The following is a 22,216-nucleotide window of genomic DNA, read 5'->3' on the forward strand; positions in this document are numbered from 1 at the left end:
GAAGTGACTCATAGCAATGAGGTCAGTTTGAGTGTCTTCAAGCTTTGTTGAGGTTGTTAGCTGCCATGGGGCTGCTCCCCAGTGCCTTTGATGGTGACCCCCCCATGCACGATGTCCTACATTGTCCCTGTTAAGGGTTGCAGATCAGAACACTGTGATCCATCAGGATTTCTTAGGCTGATTTCTGGGCAGGGGATCACCAGGTCTTTTTTCCTAGTCTGTTTTGGCCTGGGAGCAGCACTGAGACTGGCTCAGCCTCTACTGACAGATGCGTGGTGCATGTGCTTGGGATACATGCGCCGTGGACACAACCTGGGCCCCAGGGGTTCTACTGATGAACCAATACTGCCCCCTCCCTAAGGGGGCTGTGCATGAGAACGTGTGTCTCCGTGGGGAAATATGAGGAAGATATTACGCCAGAGGGCTCAGTCCAGCAATCCCAAAGCCCTGCCCTGGGGTAGTCCTGGCCATGCCCATGCATAAAGTGGCGAGTCCGAGTTCCGACCTGGTCTTTCTGTAGATGCCCCTCAGAGTCAGGCTGAGCAGGCCAGAAGGACTGGACACAGCTGACCTGCACCAGCCAAAGCTTGTGCGCTCCTGAGAGCAGGTTAGCTGGGAGACTGCTGTCTTCTGTGGGGGCCCTCCCATTGCTTGCTGGAACCTCTGGTTTGGGAAACCACGTTCCCTATCTACTCGGATCCAACCTGCCAGCAGCAGCACAGCCTGCCTGTGGCACGCAGGGCACTGAAGCACCCCAGGGGAATCTGTATTCCTGCCAGGCTCCATCATGTTTGTTTTCCTCCGTGGGTGCCCTGACCTGGAAAACAGCCGCCGCCACGCTGCACTTGCCCTGATTCTTGCAGCCAATAATTGAACAGTTCGGAGGGAACTGTGCCACAAAGCCGCCCAAGGGCGAGAGCAGATGCAGCCTATTAATTACCACTGGGGAGAGCCGAGGGGGCAGGGTGGGAGGCCCGGGCAGGGTGGGAGGCCCGGGCAGGCGGTGCTCAGACACAGCTGGGACTGGGGCAGAGTCTTGGAGGGGCACCCACCTTTGAGGGATCTGGCAGGGGGGAGGCTGGAGCGGGCAGAGGGGCTGGGTCTCAGGAAACAGTTCTTCCACTGACTCTAAACCTAGTTGCCATCAAGTTCAATTGAGCCCGTGGGACCCATGGGTGCCAGAATAGAACTAGGAGAACTGTGCCCCACAGGCTCCTCGGGGCTGATGTCTCAGTAGACTGCCAGCCTCTTCTTCCCAAGCACCTCTGGGCGAAGCTGAACCCGCAACCGCTTGGTTACAGCGGAGGGCCGTCACCATACACCCTGCCTATCTCCTGCTCAGCACAGGCCTCGGGAGCCCTGCTGGTACAATGAGTGGTTAAGCGCTCAGCTGCTCATCAGGCATGGCAGTTAGAACCCACCAGCCACTCCAAAAAGTGTCCTAAAAAGTTACAGCCTAGGAAACCCCATGGCGTAGCTCGATGCTATCCCTGAAGGCCACTCAGAGTTGGAATCACTCAACAGCACGCACCCACCCTATAGGGACGGGGGAGAAATGGCCGAAGCAGGGGGCGAGCTCCAGGTTACTGGAGATTCTGGTAACAGTGGCTCCCTGTTCTTAAGCACTCGTGACCAGATTCCCACTGAGGGCTCCAAACCAGCGGACACGATTCTCCTTCCCACTTTTCAGACATGGGGATCATGTCCCAGCGTGGCCCAGCCAGTGCCTCAAATTCACAGTGGGTGAAAGAACCCAGCCAGGTCTAGGTGTGTGTCTCCCCGCCCCTCCCTGGGAGGGCTGACTCTGGATCTCACAGCAGAGGTGCCCCTGCTCCATCCTGCGCCCTCACCAAGGCTGTCTGGAGCTGCTCCCCAAGGAGCCCCGAAGTCAGCGTTGCTGGTCTGAAGCCCAGTGACTACCCTCTCCCAGAGCTGCTCTTCTACCCGCTCCTCTCTGTCCCGGCTCCGCAGCGTGGTGTCTGCCCTTCCTTCCACTCAGCCCTGTCCTGTGTCACCTCTCCAGAATGATGCTGGGAGCAGGGACTGCCGGATCTCTTTCCATCTCCGCAGCTGGACTGACGAAGACCTGGGGCCTGCTCTGGCCCTCGCAGAGCCCTGCAGACCAAGAGTTTGGTGCCAGCCCAGAAAAGAATGAAGGGCAGGGCAGCTGCCCAAGGTGAGGGCCCGAGAATCCTGCAGCTGAGGATGAAACCCTAGTTCCCAGACCCACTGGCAATGTGACCTCAAGCAAATTCATCTCTCCTCACAGTGCTCCGGAGTCTCTATGCTCTAAATGAGGTGAGGCCACAAAGAGCCCCGGACTCACAAAGGCTGCCGAGATCTACACGCAACAATCGGCATAAGGTACTAGATCCAGTGTGCAGTCCCTGGGTGGTATAAGTGGTTAATGTGCTTGGCTTCTAATGAAGAGGCTGGAAGTTCCAGTCCACCCAGAGGCACTTGGAAGAAAGGCCTGGTGATCTACTTAGAGAAAACTAGCCATTGCAAACCCCCTGGAGCACCATTCTACTCTGACACACATAAGCCCGCACAGACTCAGACTCAGCTGGTAGGAACTGGCATAAATGCAGTGCGAGGCACAGCATAGCAAGCTATTCTTTTTGAAGGAATTAGAACAGAAGCCAGGCTAGCTGAGGTCCAGAGGAAGAGGGGCTCTGTTTTTACAAGCGTCATCGCAGGTGGAGTTGTTGGGCATTGCCTTGCTGTGGGCCTTGGTGGGAGCAGAGCAGGCAGCCGCACGGGAAGTGGGCATTTTCTCAGGTGGGGTCTGGGAAGATCTTGTCAGATCCGCAGCATGGCAGGACCCAAGGCTAGTTTTGGGAGTGGCTGACATAGCATCTGAAGAAGGGCTGTCCTAGCCAATGGCCACACTCTGTGAGCAATGCTCCTGGGACTGAGATGGGCTTTCAGGAGGGTTCTCATTGGGAGCTCGCACAGAGGGAGTACAGACAGCTACACCTCTCCAGGACACGTCCTCCTGCCCTGAGGCTTAGGGTCTTCTGTGCATTAGAAGGCAGTGATGCTAACTTCTTGCCTGCACCTCTCCCATCCTGGCTCATGACAGACCCTGAATGCTGGGTGCATTCTTTTCCAACATGCAGGGCAGAGTGGGGCATGGGTGTATGTCCTTGAATATGTGTGCACTGGGGTGGGCCCTCTTCCCTGTAGGCTGGAACCTAGCTGACAGGCTCTGCAGGAATCTACGGTGTTGGCAGTGCCAGCTCTCTTGCCCGGTGTGAATCCTTCCTTGCTGGCTCTGTCTTAGCTGATAGCACATTCAAAACCTAATTGTTATCTCAGCAGAGTAACTCCATTATTCATCCTGACACCATACCCCGTTAGCTGTTTGTTGCAGTGATGTTATATTAATGAGCCCTGCAAATAAATGAACGGGAGATCAGAGCGCCGGCTTGTTTCTCCGGGAAGCTGGTTGACTTATTTCTTTATTTATTTGGTGGGAACTTTGCAGCGAGTTGCTCCAGCCCTAGGCAGGTAGCTCATGGCCTTTTCCTGCAGAGAGTAGTGCAGCCTTGCAGATAAAGACTTGTAAATGTCCCAGCTCCCAGAATGGTTTCTCAAATACATTTGCATCAGGGAGAAGTCAGGGACCAAGACAAAACCAAGTGTGAATGATCTGAGCAAGTGGAGGGCAGGGGAAGCAGAGCAGTGGGCCATCTCAGACGATCAGAGTAACAAGAATCATTTATGCTCAGTTTCTGAGGACAATGTACAAGGTTTTCTATCATTGATTTTCTTTCCTGGCTTCATGTACCTAGGGTAATGTTACAGACAGCGTGTTCCCCGAACACAGACTAGTTAGGGATTAGGGGAGTTACTGAAAATGAAAAATTAATTAATAGAAAAGTTTAAGCAAAACCCAAACCGGCTGCCATCAAGTTGGCTTGGACTCACGGCATGTTAGAGTGGAACAGCGTTCTGCAGGATTTTCAAGAGTTGCTGCTTGGGGAGCAGATCACCAGGACCTTTCTTCCAAGGCACCTCTAGGTGGACTCCAACCTCCAACCTTTTAGTTAGGAACCAAATTTGTTCACTGTTTGCCTCACCCTGGGGCATCAATAGCAAAGCTTAGCGAACAAACAATCACTCCCATTGGGTCAGTGCCGACTCACACCGACTCTCTAGGACAGAGTAGAACCATCCCTGTGGGCTTCAGAGACGATCACTCTTGATGTGAGTAGAAAGCCTCTCTCCCAAGGAGCAGCTAGTAGTTTTGAACTGCTAAACTCGGGGTTTGCAGTCCAATGCATAACCACTATGCCACTACGGCCCCTAGAAGCTACCCAGAGAAATGGAACCCAAAAGCTCACGGTCACTGAGCTGATTCCACCTCATAACGACCCTGGGCAGGGTTTCTGAGTCTGCCCATCTTTAGAGGAACAATCTCATCTTTCTCCCCAGAAGCGGCTGGTGGGTTCTATTCTCTTCAAGGTGCCCATGTTCAGCTATAGCCTGAGCCTGTGCTGGGGGAGCCGTCTCCTCCCAGCACCTGCTTATCCCAGTGACAGTTTGCAAGCCTAGCATGGCACCTGCTACACACGAATCACGTACTCGCTACTCGCTGAATGTGTGTCCATTAGTTTGCAATGATGAGGGACGTCTCCCTGTGCTCAGCATGCTCCCTTGGAGGGCGGAGCTCTGCCACCTTAGCTCCCAAGCCCTTTTCTTCCCTCTTAGTTCTGCAGGACCCCAGTTCAGTCTCCTCTCCCCAATGTGGTACCCTGCCTGCTCGCACGGCTACTCGGGAAATGCTTTTTCTGGGCCCTGCGTTCCCCAGGGCGGCTCTCTGCATCCTCCTCTTTGAGAATCCAACAGATACCGACCCCTGCTGCCGCCTAGGGGTTTCCCTATGGCAGTGAGGAGCCCTGGTGGTCTAGGGAGCAGCTTAGTCAGCTGCTGGCCACAGGCTGGGGCTTGAACTCACCAGGGGTTACACAACAGAATGAGTCTCAGAAACCCAAGGGGGCAGTTCTACCCTGTTCCACAGAGTCACTATGAGCCAGAATCCACTCACCGGCTGGGAGTTTAGGTTAGGTTAGTTTGGAGGGGTATACCTGAAGGTAGAACGCTGCAGAGGATTTCTAAGGCTAAGTGGGAGCAGATGGCCTCGTCCTTCCCTCACAGAGAGGCTGGTGGATTTGAACCACTGCCTTGTGGTTAGCAGCCTAATGCTTAACCTACCATCCTCACCCGGCTGAGGAGAGCAGAACTGGTGCGCCAGGCATCTCCCAGGCTCTGCAGGCTTTCTCTTGCTGGTGATATGTGCACAGACGCCTGGGATGACAGCTGGAATGGGAACAGCCTGGGATGCTTCCCACAGGGGACAGCGTCATTATCACACCACGCGCCGGCTGAGAAGCAGCAGACGGTAAGTCCTGAGGGGGTCCTAACCTGAAGTTTATGCAAACTGGGAAACTCGGTAGGCTGTACAGCTTGTCCTACATGAAGCTGCTATAAAAGATGGGTCTCTAGGGGTGGCCTGGGTCGCTATGGAGACAGCGGGGTAGGAAGGTATTCTGCAAGAACACTGTTGTTCATCCAACGAAGCTGGAGCCCAGGGCTTTTCCTAAAGCAGAACTCTTCTGAGGTCATCTTATTTATCTTCCGGATTCTAGGCAGGGCAACCCCAGTCTAGTCCCCACCCGCTTCCGGGATTGAACAGTTGGCACCCCCAGCAATCATCACGGTTTATAGAATGTTTTCTTCACGCGTCCAGAAGGTTCTGTGTCAGAAGTGACCTTTGCTTGTACCTGGGCTTGCTCAGATGTGGGCTAAGGCATTTGAAGAGAAGGCCAGTGACAAAGGCATCAAAGGACGTGGCAGCATTCTGCTGATTTCACGTGGCTTAAGACAGAGCTCTCCGGTGCAACATGGCCAGAGTAGGCAACTGTAGGTGGGGGCTTCAAAAAGTAGTTTGTGGGGAAAATTCAATTTTCTTTTGGTTTCCACCCCCCCCCCCCAAACTTTTTGAAATATGCTGTAGATACAGAGGCCATATTTATACATGACGGCCAAAGACAAGAGGGAAGGAACCCTAGTGGCACAGTGGATTAGGCACCATGGGTTAGCAGTTCAAAACCATCAGCCGCTCCTTGGGAGACAGACAAGGCTTTCTACTCCTGTGAAGAGTTACTGTCTCAGAACCCCATAGGAGCAGTTCTGTCTGTCCTTTAGGCTCACTATGAGCACAGGTTTGGCATTTTGAACTCACCAGCAGATCCCCTGGAGAAGAGGCCTTCTACTCCCGTGAGGAGCTACAGTCTTAGAAATCTGCAGGGACAGTCCTACTCTATTTTATAGGGTTGTTGTGAGTCAGAAAAAAACTTGATAGCCATGCATTTACTTGTTTGTTTGTTTTTAACTAGTTGGAATTCCATTGTAAAAAAATGCCTTTCTCCTCTCTCCTTTCTTATTTAATCACTTATTTATATGAAAAATAAGGGCTGTGGAGTCTGACTTTAATTTATGGGTCATAGTCCATTATTGTCATTCTTTTGTTGCTAACATTACTCAAGATGTGACCATCGGGAGTTTGTGCCCCTTTGACACGTACCCAGCAAATATCTACATCTACGGATTCGAGTGCTTCCTGTAAAACCCAAAGTGAAACAACCTCACCTGGAATTAATCAAGAGGAAGCCTGAGACAAATTCAACTTGAGGGATATTCTACAAAATGAGGCCAGCACTCTTCAAAAGGGTCAAGGCCGCGAAAGACAACGGAAGACAGAGGATTAAAAGACCGGGACAGCAGGGCAGTGAATCAGAACCTGTGACCCTGCATGGGATCCTGGAGCTGAGCAAGGGCATCCGCAGCATGTAAAAGGCATGTCGATTAGAGGGTAGGGCTGGATCAATGCTAATTTCCCAATTTTGGTAATTATGCTGTGGTTATGTAAGATGCTAATTTTGGAGCATCTGGGCGAAGGGTATATAAAAGTTCTCTGTGCTATTTTCGTACCCTTTTTTGAGTGCAACATTATTTCAAAAAGTGAAAAGTTAAAAATAAAAAAAGAAATAAAGAAAAGTGACTTTTATCGGGGAAAGGAGGCCAGGCTTGGGGGGAAAGATGAAAATGAACAGAAAATGATGCAGTAAGAAAGCCTTGGTAAGTTGCAGGTCTGGACACTGCCTTTACTGCACGTGACGGAGAAGAAAGCATGGCTTGTCTCTTCCACCGAAGGCGCTGCTCCACTACTGGACACCTTTGACCCGAGAAACACCAGCAGGATAATACAATCCAAGATCGGAAGAGGGAGTTCCACTAAAACTTAAACTCTGAGTGTCTGGTGTGCACAAGGCTAAGGATGACAGTGAAATCCCAAAACCCATTTGTAAAGTCCACATGCAGACGAAGCCTCCGGTGAATGCCCTCTGACCCTCGGCCAGGATGAATAGTCGGCCCTTGGACACAGTGCGTTGGAAAGTGGATTCATGTGGATATCGATGGGTTAAAATGGAATGCTTTATTATTTCTTTTCCCTTTTGACCCATTTTAAGTTTATTCTAGTTTGTACTATTTTCTGCTCTCTTTTGGACTGAGATTTATCTTCTGTTGGTAGGAGTTTCTTTATATGAAATCTAGGATAGGTAAGTTTATTGAGACAGTAACTAGATTAATAGTTTCTTAGGATTATGGCAGGGGAAGATGCGGGTGGGGGGCATTGAGAGCTAATGAGTACAAGAAAGAAGAAAATGTTCTAACATTGATTGTGGTGATGATTACACATGCTCTTCAACATATTCAAACCATGTCATCGGTCATCGTATGGCATATGAACTATATGTCAATAAAACTGCTGAATTTTTTTAAATGGAAAGAGAGACAGAGAAACGCCATCAGGCAACACCACTGCTTGGGGCGTCAGAATCCCGCTGAAATGCTCCCTGGGAAAATCAATTACCGCCTAATTACCTCAGGGGGTTAATTAGCTTCCATGCAGTTTGGGTGTCCTCTGTGAACAGAGCAGCCTGTTGGTCCTCAGTCAGTGAGCAGGGCCAAGGCCCAGGGTTTCCAGGGAGAAAGGGTGGACCTCAGCCCAAGGGCTGTCGGAGGGGCAGCAGCTGGGGTGGGTGGAGGTGGGAGGTGCTGACGGAGGCCAGTGCTGCCTCACTGAAACCACCACACCACAGCAGGCATTCCAGAACCATGCTCAGGTTTGGATTACCCAGCAAGTAAAGTAAACATGGGCTTACATGTGCATACATACTAATCTAGAGTGAACAACTGCACATATTTTTCACCACATCAAAGGTTCTCCTTCTAGGTATAGCTGACATCTGTCTCTCTCCCAACACGACTGCCCCTTCCAGCAGAATTAACACCTCTTTTCACATCTTAGAGAGCGTGCACACAGCCAGGTTACTTGTGCTTACTTATTCATCAACAGTCCACACTTTCACGACAACTTGGAGGCCCAGGTGAATTGGTTCGCTAAGGATGAGTGAGTAAGCACAAGTTAGTCTGTGCTTACTTGCTTATTGGGCAATCCACTCCTGGGTGCACATTCTCAAGGCAGCAGTTGCCAGAAATCGCCGGACTCACAGAGAAGACACGAAGCCCTGGGCAGCTCTGGGGGCTAGCCATCACAGGGCAGGCAGGGGCTGGGGCAATCTCTTCCAGCCAGATAGGACAAAGCAAGAATCCCCAGTGTGACCCCGGCTGCATCAGATGGGATGAGGAAGCCCAGAGGCAGTGTCTACTACTGGTTCTCAACCTGTGGGTCGTGACCCCTCTCACAGGGGTCGCCCAATTCATAACAGTAGCAAAATGACAGTGATGAAGTAGCAAGGAAAATAATTTTATGGCTGGGGGAGGTCACCACCACATGAGGAACTATCTGAAAGGGTTGAGCATGAGGAAGGTTGAGAACCACTGCTCTAAGCCCACAGAACTGCTTCCTGCCTGGATGAGGATGGAATGTACAAACACTCTCCCACAGCGCTGCACTTTCCCACGGACACGTGGCCATAGGAATGGATTTACACCGCGCTTGCCCGTAGAACACAAAATAAACCATTGCCAGGAAGCCTGTTTCAACGTGCGGCAGTCCCATGTGCATCAGAGAAGAACTGTGCTCCAGCAGGTTGTCAGAGGTGACTTTGCAGAAGCTGATCGCCAAGGCTTTCTTCCTAGGCACACCTGGCTAGGCTCAAACCATCGACCTGTCCAGATACACCACCCACGCATTCCAATTTGGTCTCTATCAGCCAGGAAAGGTTTGGATATGTCATTGGGCACAGGGCGGAGGATTTGAAATGGTGTTGTACTTAAGTAACACCGAACTTGAACGTTGTCTCTGCCACTTCTCAGCAGTGTGATCCTGAGCAAGTTACCTGTTGAGTTTCTCGGAGCCTCCTCTTCTTCATGTGTAAAGTGCAGATGAAAATACTTGCTCTCTAGGTTGTGAGGCTTCGGGGAGACACCTTGCTTCTCCAGATGACCCACCTGACACCAGGTCCACGTTGGCAATACCCTCTTGATCTTGAACATACATATTTTATATATATATTTAACTCACCTGAACGTTCGATGCAATTACAAGCATGCTACCGAAGTTTCCCAAGGGGCCCTATTGCTAAGCACTAGTTCTGCAGCTTGAGCCCATCAGCCGTTTTGAGGGATAAAGGCGAGGCTGTCTGATTCCATAGAGATGACAGTCTCGGAAACCCATGGGGACAGTTCTACTCTGCCCTATACGGTCACGACGAGCTGAAATGGACTCAGTGGCAGTGAGAGAATATGGTGACATTTCCAGGCACTCTGTGCATCCCAGAGGAGAAGTGGGGTGGAATTTGGGGGGGCCGTAGGGGAGCCAAGGCAAGGAAAAAGGGGATGCCTGCACCCAGCCAAGAGGCAGCTAAGGCACGGCTCCTCCCAGCTTTCTCAAGCACTCCAACCCCCAAGGGGTCCCTGCTCCCTTCTTTATTCCTCATGCCAACGAGAAATGTGAGATTCATTTCAAAGCACAACTGGCAGTTAGTGACTTGGGGGAGGGAGGGGGCGTCGAGGAGTGATGAGCTCAGAATGCAGCCAACGTGAAGAGCCACTCTCCCTCTCGCCGGCCTTTCAAATGTGAGCAGCTGCATCATTTTTAGCCGCATCATCTATTCATCTGCCTTTGCAATTTGCTATTCAGGAACCATCATGTTATTCCCCGCTCGGGATAATTAATTGCCTATTTCTTTCCATTAAAACGCACCAACAAATTGGGGCAAGGCGCGAACCTTGGGAGGCAGCGTGGTGGCTAATGCAGCGCCTGCCTTGACTTTTCTCCTTCCGTTTTCAACTCTGCCACCCTGAGCTAATTGCAGCCCCCGAAACCATCACATTTCTGCCGAGAAATGCTCACCCACCACGGATCGAATTTCCTGTCCCCACCTGGCTCCGTGCACGCGCCTGGCAGGGAGTCCCGGCTGACTGTGTGCGCACGCACGCAAGACATGCACGCACATACAGGCATGCGGACGCCACTCTGTGCCCTTGGCCCTTACACACGGGGGCCTCTCTACACCCTCACATGACATGCAGCTAAGCCCAAACTCATCCGTCAAGACTGGATGCACACGCCTCCTCTCTCACGGCCCTGAGGTCAGCTACTGCTTGTTCCCTCTGGGTCAGGAAACTCGGGTGACTCACCTCGGTGATCTGGGGGTTGGAGCACTTGACATTGTGGCTGGACCAATCGAGCCAGGGGTTGGAGGGGCTAGTGCAGTGCTGGTGGAGGGTACATCGGCGTTCGCCACTGCACCAGCCGCACTGGAACTTCCGGTGGGCCTTCAGGCAGAGGCCACAGCTCTCCCGCTGGGCTGCGCACTTGTAGAGGTGGACTGCAAAGAGAAAGGGTCATGGATGACCTCCGGGAAGGCTGGTCACATGCCAACCTTCTCTAGCAGGTAGGCTGAAAACTGCTCCCAGCCATGGGCGTTACCGCTGAGAGTCATTATCATTGCAAGGATAATGGATGCAGATTTCATAATCTGTTGAACCCGTTGGTAGTAGTAAAGGCATGACAGATAATCAAATTATATAAGCTCGTAGAATTATACTAATCACCTGAATGCAAAGACACTATAGAAAATCATAGACGTGTTGACTCGAGGTTGAATGGGCTCAGGCCTTTTGTGGTGACCACCCACTTGTTAGCCACGTGACAAGTCATTTCTCTCCTTAAACCTCGTTGAGCTAATCTATAAAACAGGGCTACTGAGAGTGGTCCATTGTGAGGTTTTACTGGGATGGTCTACGTCTGTTAAGTGCTTAGCCCAATGCCTATTTCATATTCGATAGTCTGTGCATGGCTATTGTATTTTTTCCACCACTTATCTGTCAGTTTGTTGTACTGTAGTGGCTGAAGACTATGTCCCTGATATTTCAAATACCAGCATGGTCACCCAAAGTGAACAGGGTCCAGCAGCATTTGCAGACAAAGAAGGAGTAGCCTGTCCACTTCAGAAGAATTAGCCACGGGAAACCCTCTGGATGACATCGACACATTGCCAGTTCCTAAAAACCTACTGGACAGAAGCAGAACCTAGCCAGAGACAATGCCGGAAGATGAGCCCCTGAGGTCAGAAGGCGCTCACAATGGATCTGAGAAAGAAGTGCCCTCTCAGAGTGGAAGCGATCATACTCAGGTGGGTGGAGGAAAGCCTTTGGGACTTTCATTTACCAAGGGGGCAAGGCTCACAATGAGAAGAAACAGCTGCAAAAATCAATTAAAAATTGAACCATGGAATGTACGAAGTATGACTTTAGGAAAATCAGAAGTTGCTAAAAATGAGAGGGAAGGCACACGGATCGATATTCTAGGTTTAAGAGAGCTGGAATGGACTGGTGTCCGTCGTTTTGAATCAGGCAACCATATGGCTTAAAGTGCCGGGAATGACACATTTAAGGGGAATGACTCTTCATTCACCCTACAAAAAGACACTTCAAAGATCTCTCTTGAAGTACAGTGCTGTTTGTGATGGATACTATCTATTTGAATACAAGGAAATCCAATCAATGTAACTATTATTCAAATTTGTGCACCAACCACTAAAGCTAATGAGGCAGAAATTGAAGAATTCCACCAACCTCTTCAGTCTGAAATTTATCAAACATGCAATCAAGATGCATTGGTAATTATTGGCAATTGGAATGCAGAAGTTGGAACTCAACAGGAATGAGCAGTAGTTGAAAAATCTGGCCTTGGTAACAGAAATGAAACTGGAGATTACATGATAGAATTTTGCAAGGCTAATGCCTTGTTCACACCAAATAGCTGTTTTCAACAACACAAAAGGCAACTATACACGCGGCTTCTCCAGATGGAATACACAGAAATCAAATTGACCACATGTGTGGGAAGAAAAGAAGTTCACTGCCCGCAGCTAAAACCAGGCCAGGGGCTGACTGTGGAACAGATTATCAGTTGTTCATATGTAAGTTCAAGGTTGAAGCTGAAGTAAATGAAATCAAATCCACTCAAGCCAAAATACAACCTTGAGTCTATCCCACTCGAGCTTTGAGAACATCTCAAGAACAGAATTGATGCGCTGAAAACTAACGGCAGAAGAACTGATGAGCTGTGGGAGGACATTGAGAACATCATACATGGAGAAAGCAAAAGGTCATTAAAAAGACAAGAGGGGGAAGAGAGACGTGGAGCAACAGGTATCATTGCTGACATCAGATGGATGTTGGCTGGAAATAGAGAATACCCAAACGATGTCTATTTGTGTTTTCATTGCGTATCCAAAGGCATTGGGCTGTGTGGACCAAAGCAAACTATGGATAGCCTTGAGAAGAATAGGGATTCCAGAACACTTGTAAGTGCTCCTGTGAAACCTGAACTTGGATCAAAAAGCAATTGTGGGAAAAGAACAAGTAGTACTGCATGATTTAAAATCAGGAAAGGTTGCATCCTCTCACCATACTTCTTCAATCTGCATGCTGAGCAAATCAACAGAGAAGTCTGGAGTATATGCAGAAGAACGTGGCATCAGGGTGGAAGGAAAGCTTATTAACAAGCTGCGACATGCAGGTGGCACAACACTGCTTGCTGAAAGCGAGGAGGACTTGAAGCCCTCCCGATTGAAGATCAAGGATTGCATCCTTAAGTATGGATTACAACTCAGTCTAAGTAAGACCAAAATCGTCACAAGTGACCCAATAGGGAACATCATGATAAATGGAGAAAAGGTTGACGTTGTCAAGGATTTCAGCTGGCTCCGGTCCACAACCAATTCTTACGGAAGTAGAAGTCAAGAGACCAAAGGACACAATGCATTAGGTAAATCTGCTGGGCAAGACCTCTTTAAAGTGTAGAAAAGCAAGGATGTTATTTTGAGGACTAAGCCATGATCCAAGCCATGGTATTTTCAGTCACCGCATGTGCATGTGAAAGTTGGACATTCGATAAGGAAGACTGAACACAAGCGGACACATTTGAACTATGTTGTCGGTAAAGAACAGGGAAAGTACCATGGACTGCCAAAAGAACAACCAGGTGGGTCTTGTGTGAAGTATAACCAGAATGCCCCTTAGAGGCAAGCCTGGCGAGACCTTGTCTCCCATACTTTGGCCATGCTATCAGGAGAGGCCAGTCCCTGGAGGGGCAGCCTTAAAAAGGAAGGTCCTGGACAAGATGGATGGGCACAATAGTTGCACGGGTGAGCTCACACATAAGAGTGTGGAGCACATTCTTATCCTCTGGCAGTGTGCTGTTCAGTTGGGTTGTCCATAGCATCACAATGAGTCTGAACTATCTCAGTGATAACAATTGTATTGTCTCAGCCCTCAGATTATATTCTTAGGCAACTGCTGCCCTAACTCTCTCATCAGTCTTCATTGCCAGATTGGGGGGTGGTGGGGTGGAGCGGGGCTAGGGAGACTCGCTTTGTCTCTGCAAGTAAATGAAAAGCTCAGAGAGGTTTGAGGCCCGTGCTTCAGAAAGGACGATGGTTCCTGGCCCACACTGGAATCCTGAAACCCCACTCTGCCTTGCTGAGACTTTATGGGTTCTCAGAAGATAGCTTGCATGGTGCACTGAACATAGCACAGGTCTCGGAGAAGCATCCCTGTGTCGTGAAAATGGTTTAGCAGTCAGCTACTAACTGCAAGTTGAGCCCATCCAGTGGAAGAGAAGGCTTGCAGTTTCTGGAAAAACCATAGCCACTGAGACGCTCTGGGGCTCAGGGGAAGTCATGAGTCCCAAGTGACTGAATGCCAACAGGTTACTTCTGTTTTCTTGTTTGGGGGACGGAAGTCAGCGTGGGTGTAAAGAGATTGGGTGGCTGGCAGTGCATGTGGGGAGCAGAGCTGGCAGGAAAGGAGGGTGACCCTGTGGATGGAGGGTATGTCCCCCAAGAGGGCAAGGATACACTAAACATGCATTGACGTCTGCCAAGTGGTCCATGTCCACTGGTTAATGGGATGTTCATGATGACCCTGTGACCCTCATTTCACAGAGAAGGACACCTTCGAGGCAGAGAGGCGCCGAGTCTATGTGCATGGTGCTGTTGGTGAATGAGCAAGGTTCTAGGCGCTGGTGTGACGGACTCCAGAAGCCAAGGGCTTCCTCGCCTTGGCCCTCGCTACACCCTCATGGGACCCAGGCTCTGGGTGGTATGGGAGTGGGAAGTCCCCGCTGCCCAGGCACTTGAGGAGCTTCTTAAAAGCTGCCGGGAGCCACCGGTGAGGTTTTGACGTGACAGCTTCGAGAGGGCTGTTTTTCTCTAAGCTCCAGGTGCAGAGACAACCTCTGGGAACTCAGCCCAGATTCTCAGTAGGAGAAATGTCTTCTCTCTCTCTCTCAATAGTCAAGAAATCTGGCCCGAGTATGGGGGGAGAGAGAAAGAAGGTAAAAACAGAAAATGCATCCCCACGCTCGGGTTCTTTGTCCTCGCCCCAGGAGCACCAAGCTGAACAGCAGAGCTGAGACTCGGCTGCAGCTCCACACACGCTGAAAGGTGCGCAGACTTCCCTGGGGCCTCCGTCCCCTCTCCGTGCCCACGAGGTGACCTCAGACTGAAGGAGAGGCATACAACACCCCTAGCTCTATGACATGCGGTGCCTGGTGTTCTTAACCAGGGTGAGATTAGTTAGGGTGGAGGTGGGTGGAGTCAAGGATGAAGGACCAGAGTTCAAATCTCAGTGGGCTGAGCAGTTAAGCACTTAGGCTCTGAAACAGGGCTAGTTTGGCTCCCATCCTGGCCCCGTCTCTGACTCTCAGCCCCCTGCTCAGCTTCTCTGGGTCTCTGTTTCCTCATCGATCACTTGGGAAGGGGAACAGGGACTCCCCAACCCCCGGGGTGCCACACTGCTCACATGGAAGGCTCTCGAGCAGGGCATCTCTCGGATCTGGAGGGTCGTGACTGCCCTGGAGAATGAGGGCAGTGTGCCCTTGTTGGAGATTTGAGGAGCCCAGCAGGCAAGGAGGAGGTGTGTTCCTCTGAGCCAAGGTTGCCCCCACGGAGAGCCCCTCTGGCTTCCGCCCAAGCCCCCTCCTGCGCCTCTTTGCTCCAGATGTGAGCTTGAGTCGGTGGGCTGGTCCTGCTGAGGGGCTAGGAGAGCCGCGGCATCAGAAGCCTTCTTTGTGCAGTGACTGAGGCCAAGGACAGGGAACAGTCTCTCCCTTCTGGGGCAGCTGGCGGGGCTTCCCTGCCTGCTGTTCTCCTAGGTCAGCTTCTGCAGGTACTTCAAAGCCTCCAGGAGCCAAAGAATCCCACCGCTGAGCCAGCAGCCAGCGGGCCGGTCAGCGGAGCCTCTGGTTGTAATAAAACAGGGCTCCTGACAGGCCTCCTTTGATGGCTCCAAATGTTGCTTTAGGATCCTCTGACATGCTGCAGACAGACGCCACATATTGTTCATGCCACAGAGGCGGCCCGCTCTCATCTTTCCAGTCCACGGCCCAGCAAAGATCAAAACACTGCCCGCCAGGAAACAGCCACTTACCTTTCAGGTCCTGAGGGTTGTCGATGATGAAATTGCCATTCCACACCACGGCGAAGTCCACAGGCAGGTTGCTGATATCCATCCCGTCGTACTGGTACTGCGTGGAGAGGGACAGAGGTGCAAGGCCTGTGAGGCTCTGTCACGGTGGGGGTGGGGCGGGGGTGGGGGGGAGGAGGGGAGGCATGCTGCCAGCATCTGTCTTGGAGATCCAGATGCTAGAAGGAAAGACCCTAGGGCCAACATGTTTCCCTCTACCGGGGAAGCCCAGGGGCTGCTCAGATGATCGGATGGTGCTGGTCCTCTGACACCCTGCAGCTGATGCTACAGCATCCCACCCAACATTCAGGGCCTCCTTAATCGAACCCAGCTGACTTCCCGGGTCTTCTCATCTATTCCTCTCTGCATCTACCTGTCTGTCCAAGCACCTGCTGGGGCCCTCTCTGTGTCTTTGTTCCGTTCCTGTCTCAGGAGGGATACCCCCTTTCACTCTCACCTCCAGCCATTAACCCAACCTCAGACCTTCATGAAGGTCTCCTTCCACAGGGATCTCTGAGGACTTCTCTCCCCTGACTTTCCTGGCTCTGTTGTCTTCAGGGAGGCACTTCCCACCACCTGCTGGCTGCTCTGCAAGCAGGAATCCAATCTTTCTAGAAGTCCCCAAGTCGATGATGCCCCTTTACGGCTCTGTGGACCCCCAGGATCCTGGAGCAGAGTTGAAGGGTGGATAGCCAGGACTGAGGTGGGCCCCTATGTCTGCCTATGAGCCTGACTTTGGTCCACAACCCACGTGGGAAAGTGCCCACAGCTTTCTGGGTACGGCTCTGAGCAGGTCCACCATGAGAGGCGGCAAGTTCAGAATCAACTTCCCGGGTCACGCTGTTTCAGCCTCTCACACGTTGTCTAGGTGTCCCTGCCCCCTGTACCTCTGTGAAGGTGCGTCTCCCCCTTGAATCCTCTCCATGGGGACTAGCCCAAGCCTGGCCACTTAGCTCCTGAGGGCATGCCACTGTCAGCACCTCTGCCCCAAGCCCTTCCTGCCTCCCTTCCTCCCTTTGTTGCATTCTGGGCCTTTCTCATCCACCTTCCCCTAGCGCTTGGCGGCCTTCCACCGATTACAAATTCTACCAAGCGCCCATGACCCGGGAATCTGACAGCTCCCTGATAAGAGGCCCACATTCTCTTTATCTCTCTCAGGCGAATTAGCTTCCCTCAACACCTTTGTCACGCCACTCCCACCCTCCCCCACTCCCCACATCTCCGCACTGACCCCCCACAGTCAGAGACAGGGACTTGGCAGATAGAAAGATCTTCTTGGGGCTGGTATTATAATTAAACACCTCATGGCTTTCTGTCTGGCATTCAGGATTGGTTTAACCCTCACTGCTCTCGAGCCCCCCCTCCTTCTCTGCGCGTCAACCTCACCTCACTCCATCCTGCTTCTACCGAGCCCCCCACCTAGGTAGACCCTCCAGTTCCTTCACACCCTGACAGTGTGACACGATTTGGGGTACAGCTGATCCTCAGGCTGAAGTTTCACCAAAGGCCACACTTCAGGAGGGACATAAAACTCTCTGTGTTGGCCACGGGGACCCTCATAGCACCTGGCCCCCTCAGACGGCATTCACCTGCTCTGCTCTGGCCGAGGGGTCCGGAGGGCTTGCAGACTCCTCTGTCCCTGGGGAAGTGGGGCCTGTCTGTGGGCCTGGAAAGCCCTAGCAGCTTGGGCAGGCCAGGCTGAGGCTTGGGCGTGGTCCTGGGAGTCCTCTTACCGAGCTGTTCTGACACTGGACGCTGGAGCTGTTAAAGCGCAGGGCGGGCACCCGGTGGACGGCTCCCTGGATGTTCAGGACGCATTCGTAGCCCCGCTGGCCAGACTGAGGCTGGGGCAGATTCCTCGCCTTGAGCGTGATGGGCTTCACCTCCCCGACTGGTATCAGGATTTCCTCCGTGGGCACTAGCTGGGGACAGTCCTGGAGGGGCAACCAGAGAGGTTCCGTCTGTCCTCGGCAAACACTCGCCGCCTCACCTGAGCCACCGTGGGGGCTGGACCCCGAGGTCAGGCCAGACCCTCTTGTGTGCAGGTGGGCTGCCCACAAGGAGGGCATCACTTCACTGGAGAGCCACGTGGACTCAGCTGAGAGAAGGAGATCTCTCTCTTCGCTCCCGGGGCTTAGAGATGGTCTTTGCCATCCCCCGAGTTGTTCTGTATCTGGTGTGCATGTTAACAATTTAGGAATTAATGTTAAAGCACCAATGTGGCAGGCTGTGGACTTTTATCTCCTGAGACACAGGATAAAAGAGCCTCCATGCGCCACTGTCCCTGGCCCCCGGAGACCCCTACCTCTCAGTTTCATCTCATTACCCAGCTCCAGCTCCTCTGCCCCGGGCATTGCCCAGTGCCCGAGGCGCCCTGTTATCGGCCACGTCAGCTTCCCCAGCTCCCACTGCGCGGGGCTTTCCAGGAGGTGGCTCAGCCCTCCCGGCGATGCTCTGAACACTGGCTCGGCCTTTTTATCTCATTTCATTACCAGACCCTGCGTGAACGCTACGTTGCTTTGGAAAACAAAACCCCCCAAAAGAAAGCCTTGGTAGGGAGGGGCTTTCGGAAGGACCACCAGAGAGAGAAAGTGAGACGAGGTGGTGGGTTTTATTCCGTTCCATCCCTGGATGCTGCTTCTTCCTTGGAAGTCGAATTCCCACCTCCCACAACTCCAGCCTCTGGGCCACCGGCTAGTGCCCTCTCTATGTCTCCCCTGGGGCTGGGGGAGACCCGAACCTGCTCACTCCTGGCAGCTAGGATGTGGACACCAGCTCCACTCGAACATCGCTCCCTCTCTCCAGGGAACTCTCTGCAGGGTGCCCCTCTCTCTCCCTGCTCCCTGCACCTGGGTAGTGGTTGTTAGTGGGGGCTGCTGGAAATATGTGGGGTGGATGTGGCGTAGTTACGAATTTTGCTGCCAACCGCAAGGCCAGCAGTTCAAAACCACCAGCCACACCTTGGGAGAAAAACAGAGGCTTTCTGCTCCTATAAAACAGTTTCAGCCTCAGAAACCTAGAGGGGCAGTTTGACTCTGCCCTGGTTGCTATGAGTCGGAATCATTCAAAGGCAGTGCATTTGGCCTACTGGTTGGTTTGGGGCAGATGTTACTCCAACACACACAGAAGGTGCTCCAGGCATTCGGGGCCTGGAGCCAGGAGTGCTAACTTCCCACAAGGTATTGGGATCGTTCCAGAAAATAAAGTCTCCTCCTCCCTCCTCGTGCCAGAGACAGCCCCTCGTTTGTTAAGAAACCTCGTATGACCCAGGCGGTGGTGAGCAATAGGACCAGCTGCAGGCCTGTTCCTCCAGGCTGGGCTCCAGCCCGGCTTCGCTTCTCTAGGCGTCACCGGCAAGGCCGTCATCACTGGAAGCCCTGCCTGCCTTTCCCCCTGGCTGATCTTGCACCTCACTGAGAAGTTATACTGAACTGAGGCTTAACTTGGGAGGTACCATCTCCCTCGCCTGGGTTCCTCCTACACAGTTCAAATGGTTAATGTGCCCAGTTGCTAAGTTAAAAGGAGGCAGTTTGAGTCTACCCAGAGGCACCTTGCATGAAAGGACTGGCATCTACTTCTATAAAACCAGCTCTGGAGAACCCTGTAGAGCACCACTCTGTGACAGATGTCACCATGAGCCAGCGTTGACCCCTTATCAACTTCTGGTCCTTTGAGCAAGCTGCTTCTACTCCCTCTGCCTCCTATTGGCCTTGTCCTGTCTCAGCTCCTTTTGAGCTGACTGCCTGTGAGCCCAGTTTCTAAACTCAGCTCAGTAGAACCGCTCTGGACCGCCTTTCCCGACCCATCGTTCCCTGCCCTTGCCTTCAGGCTGGGCCCGGCCATTCTCCCAGATCATACCCAGCCTCCTCTCTGGGCCGGGAGCTCCCTGAGGATGAGGCCGTGTTTCACTCTGCCCCTACACCCTCAGGTCGTAGCCCCGTGCCTTGCCCGCATTAGACTCTTGGTCACTGTTTGTGGAAGTAAAAATGGGAAATACAGACAAAAAGCAACAGCTGGAAAGATCTCCAAGTTTCCTTCTAGTTTCAACTTTCTGGATTCTTTAGAGATGAATGTCAAGCCCTGGCCTCAGGACTTCACAAGACTAGAGGAGTAGTCTGATCCTCTCACCAACTGGGAGTGATCATTGTTTCTGGAATTTCATGAAGATTAACCTGGAATGGTAAGGAGTCTGGGGATTGATCAAAAACTGGATCCCCAGGAAATGTCCTACAGAGTGCCATCGGGAATGCTTTGATCACAGGCTCCCAAACTCATTTGGCCCACTGTCCCCTTAAAAAAAAATCAACTCAGCCCCCACCTGGAAATTAAACTCTTATGTACTAAAGCCCATAATCCAGGATAACGTGTAGGTATCTGCTTTTGCAGCCCTCCTAGATTGCTCCAGTACCACCTCACTTAGGGACATGCTGGCCTAGATGGACCTGGGGGACCACTAATGGTGTCCCTCTGCTTGTAGGCGAGCAGGGTGTGCGGACGCTGAGGCAGTAGCACAGGGAGGCCCAGCACAGAGGGGCCCCTGTTTAGGAGCTAGTCACTCACACTGCCAACTCATAAACTTTCTCTGTACTGCGCTTTGCTTCCACTCCCCGTGGGTGCTGAAAGAAGCTCTCAGAGATTTATAGCCAAGTGGAAAACAACACAAACAACGAAACGGAGCGCCACTGTCGGGAAGGCCAGGCACCTGATGGACGTGACCAGAAACAGCCCTCTGAGTGTGATAAATTAGACTTCTAATTTAGATTAGACGTGAGGCTGAGGCATAATGGAGAGAGAGAGAGAGGGAGAGAGAGAGAGAGAGAGTGTGTGTGTGTGTGTGTGTGTGTGTGTGTGTGTGAGACAGAGAGAGACAGAGAGTGAGAGAGAGAGGCAAGATGTTCAGATTCTGTTGGCTAGTCGCCTGTCAGACCTAGTGGGCGGGTCAGGAGGAAGAATTCAACTTGCAGTAGCAGGGTCTTCAAAATGTGGTTTTGGGAAGTAATGTGTAGAATCCTTCTAACTTTGAAGCAGCTTGGAAGATCATGGGTAAATGTTACGGGTATGCCTAGGAACTGCTTTTTGTTTTGCTTTTTAAAATTGTTGTGGTTGCTTTGTTTTTTAAAAGGGATTCCAGAATTTTTGAAAAATTTCCCACCGACTGCATTTGCAGACATTTTGGAACCAAATTAACTACATTTGCAAACAATGATGAAAATCTTCCCGCATGCCTCACTAAGCAGGCTCCCAACCTGCTCCAATAGGAAAGAGCTTCCTAAGCCTTTTCCATTTACTTGGCTATTTCTCTCAAGCCAGGCAGGCTAGGATTTTCCCGGGGAAGCTCTGATGCCAAAAGGGAGCAAAGGCTGGTGCCCCAGATACTCCCTGTCCTTGGGGAACAGGGAGAAAAGGCCCTTTGGGCTGGGAAATGGCGCCGGCAAACAATTCCAGTGGTGGGGCAGAGAGTCTTGGGCGAAAAGGATGTTGCTGGGACTGAAGGCAGGTGCAGGATTGCTGTCTGCCACCAATACAGCCAGTTGTTGGAAGTCCCACCGGGATCTCTGGCGGCATACTGGTTCTACACTGGGCTGTTAACTGCAAGGTCCAAAGTTCAAAACTCCCTGCAGCTCCAAGGGAGAGAGACAAGGCTTTCTATTCCCGTAAAGAGTTACCATCGATGAAACTCACTGAGGCTGTTCAACCCTGTCCTATGGGGTTGCTGTGAGTCAGCATCGACTCAATGACAGGGAGATGGTTTTTAATTCGTTGTTGTTGGGGGTGGGGGGTGGCCTGCAGAGAGTGATCAGTTTCACGAGGGTCCATCAAGACCACTCTCAATCTCTTTTGAGAGTACACGCACGCACGCACGCACGCACATGCATGCTCAGAGTACACATTACTTCCCCAAACCACATTTTGAAGACACACATTCATCTTCTAATTAGGAACGATCTCTTTATGCCATCTCACCTGACCCTCTGCCCATAGGCCAGCTGGCTGCCAAGATCACCTCCCTGCCAGCGATCTTCACTAAATCAAGATGTGAAGAAGTCCTATTTGGGAATGCCTCGGGGGTGGGGTCGCTGGGGAGGAGTAGACGTGGGAGCGGGGATAAGGACAGTGGCTTGGAAGCCTGGGGCCCAGTGTCCACTCTGCTCAGCTGTGCTTGGCCGGTACTCTGCACTGAGGACCCACGCGCCAACCCTCT

The 22,216-nt window shown here is 51.9% G+C and overlaps 1 protein-coding gene across 1 annotated transcript in view; it reads right to left on the reverse strand.

Moving 5' to 3' along the window:
* PLXNA2 (plexin A2) overlaps positions 1-22,216 on the reverse strand; it is a 234,164-nt gene that overhangs the window by 59,788 nt on the left and 152,160 nt on the right. The window contains exons 12-14 of the mRNA XM_004699851.4: positions 17,748-17,948; positions 15,979-16,075; positions 10,678-10,868 (exon numbers count right to left, since the gene is read on the reverse strand). Of these exons, the coding sequence (XP_004699908.3) occupies positions 10,678-10,868; positions 15,979-16,075; positions 17,748-17,948 (489 nt within the window). The remainder of the gene's footprint in view (positions 1-10,677; positions 10,869-15,978; positions 16,076-17,747; positions 17,949-22,216) is intronic.

Source organism: Echinops telfairi, unplaced genomic scaffold, assembly GCF_000313985.2.
Source record: "Echinops telfairi isolate 266 unplaced genomic scaffold, ASM31398v2 ScPeMD7_7424;HRSCAF=8462, whole genome shotgun sequence".
NCBI lineage: Eukaryota > Metazoa > Chordata > Mammalia > Afrosoricida > Tenrecidae > Echinops > Echinops telfairi.